Here is an 8,796-nt window from a genome sequence, read left to right as displayed (position 1 = left end):
CATTCTCTGCCTGTGCATACATGTCGCTATATATATAGCATTTCAAGTTTTCACTTGATGTAAATCTTCATAAAATGTCGGCTGTGGCGTCTTTAATACGTCACGTCACGTATGCTTTGGTTTCAGTACCGTGTGTTTGTATTTGTGTTTGTAAACAGTGTAACTCAAGGAAGGGTGGCTGGATCTTTGATATATGGCATGCAGAACGTGTACGAACACAGTCGAAATGCAGCAGGGCGTACAATACATGCGAGTAGCAAGAAATGTATGAAGTACTGTAAATGGACACATGGCGAGTTTGTGAAAAAAAAAGGGTATATTATGAAATGCACTCTGTCGTTACTTAGCATTCAAGTCACAGTGAGATAAAAAAAATAGTTGGGTCCCACTATGCTGGTCGGGCTGAGACGCCTATTCCCGGGCGCGATCCTGCTCCTCGGATCGACACGGGGACTTTTACCTGCGTTGTTTCCAACCTGGGTCGGTGTGTCCCTCTTTTAACAGAACGACCTGTAGACTCCCGGGGTAACCTTATCAATGCCGAACTTAGCGAGTCGCCCGATCGTCATAGCACACACAGCGCGCCGTCCTCAGGCGATCCACCACCCAGCCTCCAGGAAGTAGTAGTGGAGCGCCACAAACTACGCGCTGCTGACGGCACATGGCTTTTCAGTTCAGACTGGGAAGGAGTTGTGAAACGCCACTTGGCAGAAAGGTGGCCCAGAATGTGTACTAGAGCATAGGCTATTTCATGTTCCGTGGCGCAACCGTTATTGTTACTTTCCGAACGATATTCGTGTCGACTACGTGCAATTCGGGTTGACGGCGGCCATTGGGGGAAAAGGAAAAGGGCGGGGGAAAAGCGGATTTACACCGGGGGTAAAGAGGAATGACGGGGGCACAGATGAAGTACGGCGGGGGTTAAGAGGAAGTCCGGGGGAAAGGGTGAACGGGTAGGGGGAAAAGCAGAAGGAGTTAGGTGGGGGTGCCTATGGGGCCCTGCTATCTCATGGCCTACCCGCAGTTACTTTCAGTTCCTCGTCGCCCTGCTTATAAATATTAATGAGCTTACCCTTATATGGGCAGTCAGCCGTTGGGGATCGGGTGTAGGAGGATGGTGCTATGTAAGACGAAACATGATTGGCTGATAGCTTCCCAGCGGCCTTTGTGAGACAACTTTCGACAACAAAAAGCCCAAGAAAAGCCTATTCTCTGATTGGTTGACAGCTGGTTTGTGGCGACAATCATAATAACCGCTGGTAGGCATCTAGATAGCAGGGCCCCATAGGCTAATGCCGTTGGGGACCGGGCGTTAGGAGGATGGCTACCAAAGGAACCTTTATTGCAATGCAGAAACAAAGTAAGATGGATCTTATGTCCATAAAGGTTAGACATCCAGGTAATAAAGTGTAAAGTTGAATGCCTATCCAGTTCCTCTAAAGTAACTTTTGTACTGCACATGACACACACTTTCATATGCAGATATCTCAGGTAATTTGCTCACCTGGCCTGTGTCACATAGGCAGGTAACAATGGTGTGACCTGGGCCAAGCATCTGGGCAACCTGCAAAAGAAAACGTTATTTTGATAATAAATAAAATATAGTATTTCCTTCTTTCCTCATACCATTAGTAAGTCACAAAACTTTCCATTCTGAAACATTATAACAAGGATGAACGTCTTCTAAAAGTACTGGGGCACACTAAGTTAACAGAAATGTGTGCACCTTGATACATACACATTTACGTCAAAATTATCTAATGTCTGCTACTATGAGTTAATATCAATACTGTTTTACAGCTTATTAATGCATGGAGATGCAGACATGCTCACCTGCACAGCTGCTGACACATTAAGTCCAGAGGATGCTCCAACAAAGAAGCCTTCTTCGTGCAGCAAACGGAATGTCTGGAAATACACCACTAGTGGTATTGACTAAGGAGTTATAGCAATGAAAAATAATGAGGCACCATTATAACAACTTTGTGTGAAAGAAATCTGATGTGGCTAAAACACTTTATAATTTCCAACTGAACAGTTTTCCTTTTCATATCTGAAAGTCTGAGCTGATACAGTTAATTTGAAAACAATAGTAGATGCGACTGTGATGCCTTGAGTTGAATTATTTACCATTTCCACAGCAAGTTTGTCAGTAACATGTACAGCATCATCAATGTCTGCCCCCTTCAGGTTGTCTGTGACCCGACCTTGACCTATGCCCTCTGTGATGGACCCAGTCCCCTCTCTCTCCAGCTTGCCATGTTTGATCCAGTTGTACAGGACACTGCCCTGGAGTGGAACATTTGATGCAATGTTACAACAATGACTCAAGTAAGTATCCAACATAAATTCTTTCAGTCCTTGCATAGCAAGACATATCCTATCCTGACACAAAGTAGGGTCTACCTTCCAATCACTAGGTTCACATACACAATCAATGATAAACATTTACTGTACAATCTCCACATCCAATAAATAAGGCCTCCAACAGAGAGATGGCAAATGCAATGGAATTTTATATTCAGAATTACACAGCAGATGAAGTAGCTCTAAATTTAAGTCCAAATAAAGTATAAAAATAATTGCATTACCTCAGGGTCAGCCAGTATTGCCTTGATTTTAGGATTTCTATCCTTCAGGTACATACTGACACCTGGAAATGAAGGAGCATATTTACAGAGACTGTTACATTTCATACAAGTGATGACATAGCTATTATATATAATAAAGCTGCTCAAAAGGATTTAAAAAATCTCGATATAACTCTTCAATAAAAAGACAAATGTAAGAATAATAGTATACGTCTTTGAGATAAAGAAAACTAGAATACCTGCTAGAGTTCCACCAGTTCCTGTTCCAAATGTTACAGCATCAACCTTTCCATCTGCATAGAAAAGTGTATGTTTAATAATCAACCTGTCCATCTGCATAGAAAAGTTCATGTTTAATGATATGCCTGGTGTGACAGCAAGAACAACATGTCACACATCTGTGAATAGTTTCATCAGGTTGGTACGTCACTGAGTAAAGAGACTCTTTTTGCACAACTAATGCTTTACTTTCACCGACGTTTTGGTGACCGTCTGTCACCTCCTTCATGGCAATTCTGACTGATTCACATTGTAAGTTGTGGGACATTATTCATAATGTCACACAAAATGTCAACATAATGCTGACATCCTATGACTTGACGCATCTATTAATGGCTAGTTCTTTCTTCTGTCACTTTAAGAATGACTAGAAGGTAATTAAGGATTTTGTGGTGAATTTGTCCTTTTGTTATACACTCTATTGGTGCTGATATACAATGTTCTAGTTATCAACAAGACGTGGTAAGCATTTGCTCAGTCAAGAAAATTCATCTATGGTGTCAGCTTGCCTGTTTGCCTCCATATTTCAGGTCCAGTGGTCTCAATGTGGGCTCTTCTGTTTGCTGTGTTGTCGAATTGGTTGGTCCAGACAGCATTGTTAATACTTTCAGCAAACCTCCGAGCCTGTTCCATGAAAAAACAGTGGTGAACATGGGTATGGAATGTTCAGATGGAAGGTTTGCAGATTCGTGCAAATAATTGCACATTCAATCACTGATTAGAATCAAGAGTTACATTGTTACCAATATCTTCTGAAGCAACACAGACATTAAGTTATAGATTCATGCAGAATTACTGCAGCTTTACCTCTGAAACCACAAGTCCTACAAGTCAGTTTTGATGACAAGGAATAGATAAAATCATGCAATGTGGTTCTTGAAAGAAATGGCCCATAGATACCTGGTGGTTATAGTTGTTTGGATCTGTGAATGGGGCCACAGGTACAGGTCTGACATCAGCACCAAGAGTGGTTAAGGCATCAATTTTTTCCTGCAGTGCGAAATATCAGAAAATTTTATAAAAAGCATTATGGTTGGACATCCCAGTTATACGATGAACACAAACATCCAGAAGGGCAATTGTGATGCAATATATCATAAATCAAGCATTTACAAGTACATTTGAAGCTAAAAAATATGGATTTACCTGACAACATTTCTAAATGTTACTATTTCTCAGTTCTCAGTATTGATGTGAAAATTGATGTAACCAAAAAAACAGCATGGACATCTTCAGTATGTATTGATGACTTAGTTGGACCCTGCCCTGACCTGAGACTGGTTGTTAGGCATGTAGATGACACACTTGTAGCCCAGGGCCAGGCACATGTGAGCCAGACCTATCCCAGTGTTCCCTGCTGTTCCCTCCACAACAGTACCACCTGGTCCGATCAAACCTGGGGAACAAACAGGAGCAAAATAGCTATTTCTGAAGTGGTAGGAGCAGGGTTATTGGAAGTAGATCTTGTTGTAACTGATGTGGCACATGAAATATGACTTTGAGAATTTTAAGATTGTGTGTCATGTCTTTTTTAGGTTTTTAAAGTCCTGAAAAGCCTTAATGATGAGAATGCTACCTCCACTTCACTTTGCAGTAATGCTTGTCTGCAATGACGACTCTCTGGTATTGATAGACCTACATGAAATCAGGCAACTGCACAATATCCATATTTCAAAATAACCAAAGGCGCGAACCTTTTTCTTGGGCATCCTTGATGAGAAAAAGTGCTGCTCTATCCTTGACTGAGCCTCCTGAGTTCAGGAACTCAGCCTTGGCCAGGATAGTACAGCCTGGAGGAAAGAAGATAGGTTGATGCAAAATTAAAAGATGTCATTACAAAATGACTTCATGCTATCAAAATGAATTGAAAAATGGGAAATGTGAGATATCACAATAAAGTATAAGAAACATTGGCTTCCACATACCTGTATTTTCACTTATTTTCTTCAAGTGGATAAGAGGAGTGCTTGAATTGAAGTAAAGAATGTTAGTTTGCATTTTGCATGTACAAGTACTCCTTACAGTATACAGTGATGTCTCTTTTCATATGCAGATTGGTAACTAAGATTTTACAGTGAATATACACATGTTGATCATCATGATCAATAAATCAATGCAATAGTTGGTAATCCTTTAATAGATAAACAATAGAGCCAGGTTAGCTTGTGGATATACACATTTGTAGTGCCAGTGATCATCATTTTGCTGATATCAAGACTACTTCCATAACATTAAGACTTTTAACTCACTTGCCAACTGTCCCTAGAAATCCTTGCCTCACTTCCTGCAACAAGACAATGTTGAAATGAAAAAAACACAATAACTTTATTGTAGCCTTCCTTACTATAAAATATGAAATAATATGCATAATTAATAAAGATAAACAAGAGGCCGGAAAGAGCTTGCAAAGAGTAAGTCAAATAATAAACCCACTACACTTGATAAATTGCTAATTTTCATAATCCCAATAATAGGAATTGGTATGTCGAAGTTCAACATTTATTTCTCCATAATTAATTCACATTCATAAGCAGTTTCATGCGTACACAATTAACAGGTGTCATTAACGGCACCTCACAATGACTTGCAAAAAAGTGATGCAACATTGACCACGCCCCTCTACGGCTAACATTGATACATGATACAGTTCCCGTTGTAACGTTTGTCAGCGATTGATACACAGTCATTTGAAATAAAAATTATATAAAGTGTATGGCACTGAAGTATTATACGATCTGCTGATATGATGCAATATCATGTTTGTTCAACAGTTCACTCATGCATGCATGCACAGCTGATAGGCATTTGTAAACAAAGAAGCACGGCAACCAAACCGAACGCGCTCTGGGTGAAAAAAACACATGGTTAGGGCGAATGGAGATCTCAAACAGTCGCTATTTTCGTTATTTTCATAGGTAATAGGATAACAACATTATGTACGTACCGACGACTGAAAACGTTTGAACTGTCGGGAGAAAACTGGTTGAGAATGCCGGAGAAACCAAACTGTTTTAGCCGCGGATGCCATGTTTGTCACCCACCTTTGACCACCTCAGGTGACACCGAAGCAAAACGCCACGGATGAAATGCTTAGAAGATCAAATAGTCAGTAGACATTCTCAAAATAACACCCCCCCCCCCTTAAGATCTACAGAGAATTCACATCGTATCCACTAAACGTCTCGGCCATTCCATTTTCCCATATTACCTTTGCCATTTGTGAATTCTTTGCGTTTTAATGTTGACTTGTCGTGTGCTGTCAGAAGCGTCGTCTTGCGGACAAAATTATCATTTCAAGTACAAGTTCTTCCCTGTCAACGGAAGACCTGCATTTTGCCTCTGATCGCTAGGGGTCACTGTGAGACCGTGAGCAATTCAACTGAGCCCATGTAGTGAAAATGGCTTCTTTCACACCACTGAAGTTAAAAGTTGATATTTAAGTTGGCTGATAACGTGATATCCATTCCATTCTAGTCCTGATTTACTTCCCTTGTCGCTTTTGTTGAATTCCGAGCTAAAAGTCCTCCATATCAGGGTTTCGCTAGTTGGAAAGGCAACATCAATTTTGCCATGTTAGATACCCGCGTTAGCCTAAGTCAACAAGGCGGCCTTGTTGAATGTCGTATGCTTTTCTTGCTTACAGTCGTCACGGCTAGGTGTATGATATGATTCTTGCATTCATTTACTGTCTACATATCTGATATTCCAAATACACAATAGTATCTGTCCTTGGTGCTGAACACATTCCACATTCTTCAACGTGCCTTTGCAATTTATTGGTGGGATATTTCCCTGATTTCAATTCAAATATGGGTATAAAATCATACGTTAACTGTGGCAGTACCCCCCCCCCCTAATTTCCTATAGCTAATTATAAGCTCAGACAATTTCCCCCCCAAATCAGGCGAAAGCCACAGCGTGCGCGCTGATGTCCTAGATCCTCTTTAGTGTTTATTTGCTGTGGCCTAATAAAGTAGAGATATACTGTATAGAATTTGCAACAGTCTGAAGTATTTTATTGAAACCGCTAGGAGTCGCTTGACATCATGTATGAGCTCTGAACTTCTAACCCGCCTCCAATCAAGCTTACATAAGATTCCACTCTGCGTGCTTTTGCAAGTATGATCAAGGCTACCACGCGATATATTTTCCCATTCAGGTACTTTCTCGACATGTTCACTATCTCTGGAGTGGAAAAAATGTTTTTAAATTACTTTCGGCCCTTGACCGAGAGGTCGCCGGTTCGAATCCGCCTGCCGTGTTGCTGGTCTTGTGCCCTTGGGAAAGGCACTTTACATGACTTTCCTCACTTTACTCAAGTGAAAAATGAGTCGTCCCTCGGATAGGACGTTAAATGGAGGTCCCGTGTATGGGGAGAGCCATACCCCATGCACGTTAAAGAACCCCCACACGTGCGATGGTGCGGTGTGCGTTGGTGCAAATCCTTCTGTCGGGAGTTGGTGATTCACTTCAAATCACCCGGAACCTCTGTCTCGTATCAGCCACATGGTGATCTACATCATTCACCCTTACGGGTGTGTCACCCCGTAAGGGGCGGTATAACCCGTTGTGTGCGAACATGTGCGAACCCGTACAGGGTTAGCCCTTGACAATAGCCTACGGCTAGTTGGGCAGCCCTGGCTGTTTGTAAACAGCTGAACAAATAAATAAATAAAATTACTTTCTGTGGCCCTGTACGTTTCAGCCATAACAGTAAATGAGGAGACCACGCATCCCGATGAAGTGGTGAAACCTCGCTCGTCAGTCGCAGAACTTTGACAACCAACAGAAACAAACATGAGCCCACTGTCGTGTAAACACCTGTTTTGTACTCTTCACACCAGGTCATATGGAAGGATATTCATTCATAAGTGCGTCACCAAACACGTTGACATAAAAAGCACGTGGTTACTTCAGGCCAGGGCTTTAAGTTACAGTTTCAATATAGACGTACTAGGTATTCACTAGTACAGCTCAGTTTTTTTTTCTATTTGCTTTTCGGACAGACGAGGACAATATGTGGCACTGCACTCGACACTGTAACTTATATTAACAGTGTCACATACACGATACAGACAGAAGATAAAGGTAGTCTTTTACCTCCCCGATGGAATTCAGGTACCCATTTTTACACCTGGGTGGAGTGAGGAAAGTCGTGCAAAGGGCACGGCGGGGATCGAACTCAGAACTTATAGATTCCGAACTGAACGCTCTACCAGTTACGTCACGCCCGACGCCAGCTCAGTTTGTGAACTGTTGTAATCTATTTGATTCGCCAACACATTCAGGTATATCTTAAAATGTGTTTCAGGAAGAATGTCTTCAACGACTTAAGTACACAATAGTTAGAATAATACTGTGAACAGCAGTAACGACACGCAATTGGAAAATACTGATATACTATTACTAGGCCTCTCGATCGTCTGTAGACGTCAATAAATGAATATAAAATCGTTACATTAATGTCATTTGTTTATTACCCCCGAGCAGCGTGTTCCCAAATATAGATAACCTGTGTTCTGAGACACGCCAGATAAGCTGCTGTCCTAGTGTGCGTGTTTACAGATGCCGTGTAAAGGTCTGGGGAATGCTTGGACTGTAGGAAGGAATGGTCAGACATCAGTCAGTAGCATTAAGGTGCTTAACATGGATTCTCATATTCTCCTCACCCATCCATCAGGATTGGGGATAAATGACATGACAAGGACGATTACTCTCGTCTATCATCCGTACAATACCTCCATTCACAGCGGGGCTTGGGTACCGGTAGCGGGTGGCCTCCGGGCGGGCTGCGCAGGGGGGTGCGGGCGTGGGATTTGGGTCACTTTCACCTACAGAACACATCGTCCTCTGTCATTGCACAATCTTCACAAAAAGGTCTTACGAAACCGTGAAATATCTAGAGCTTCTCATATGATTGTAGTTC

The 8,796-nt window shown here is 41.8% G+C and overlaps 1 protein-coding gene across 1 annotated transcript in view; it reads right to left on the bottom strand.

Annotated features, from left to right (window-relative positions):
- The window catches only part of LOC118420416 (cysteine synthase 1-like), a 9,345-nt gene extending 3,343 nt beyond the window's left edge, over positions 1 to 6,002 (bottom strand). Inside the window, exons 1-12 of the mRNA XM_035827196.1 lie at positions 5,815 to 6,002; positions 5,120 to 5,154; positions 4,796 to 4,836; positions 4,565 to 4,660; positions 4,142 to 4,266; positions 3,771 to 3,860; positions 3,380 to 3,494; positions 2,831 to 2,884; positions 2,592 to 2,653; positions 2,131 to 2,289; positions 1,834 to 1,908; positions 1,505 to 1,564 (exon numbers count right to left, since the gene is read on the bottom strand). Of these exons, the coding sequence (XP_035683089.1) occupies positions 1,505 to 1,564; positions 1,834 to 1,908; positions 2,131 to 2,289; positions 2,592 to 2,653; positions 2,831 to 2,884; positions 3,380 to 3,494; positions 3,771 to 3,860; positions 4,142 to 4,266; positions 4,565 to 4,660; positions 4,796 to 4,836; positions 5,120 to 5,154; positions 5,815 to 5,898 (996 nt within the window). The 5' untranslated portion in view covers positions 5,899 to 6,002. The remainder of the gene's footprint in view (positions 1 to 1,504; positions 1,565 to 1,833; positions 1,909 to 2,130; positions 2,290 to 2,591; positions 2,654 to 2,830; positions 2,885 to 3,379; positions 3,495 to 3,770; positions 3,861 to 4,141; positions 4,267 to 4,564; positions 4,661 to 4,795; positions 4,837 to 5,119; positions 5,155 to 5,814) is intronic.
- Between the last annotated feature and the right edge of the window lie 2,794 nt (positions 6,003 to 8,796).

This window comes from Branchiostoma floridae, chromosome 1 (genome assembly GCF_000003815.2).
Source record: "Branchiostoma floridae strain S238N-H82 chromosome 1, Bfl_VNyyK, whole genome shotgun sequence".
Classification (NCBI taxonomy): Eukaryota; Metazoa; Chordata; class Leptocardii; order Amphioxiformes; family Branchiostomatidae; genus Branchiostoma; species Branchiostoma floridae.
This window is presented reverse-complemented; position numbering and strand designations above follow the sequence as displayed.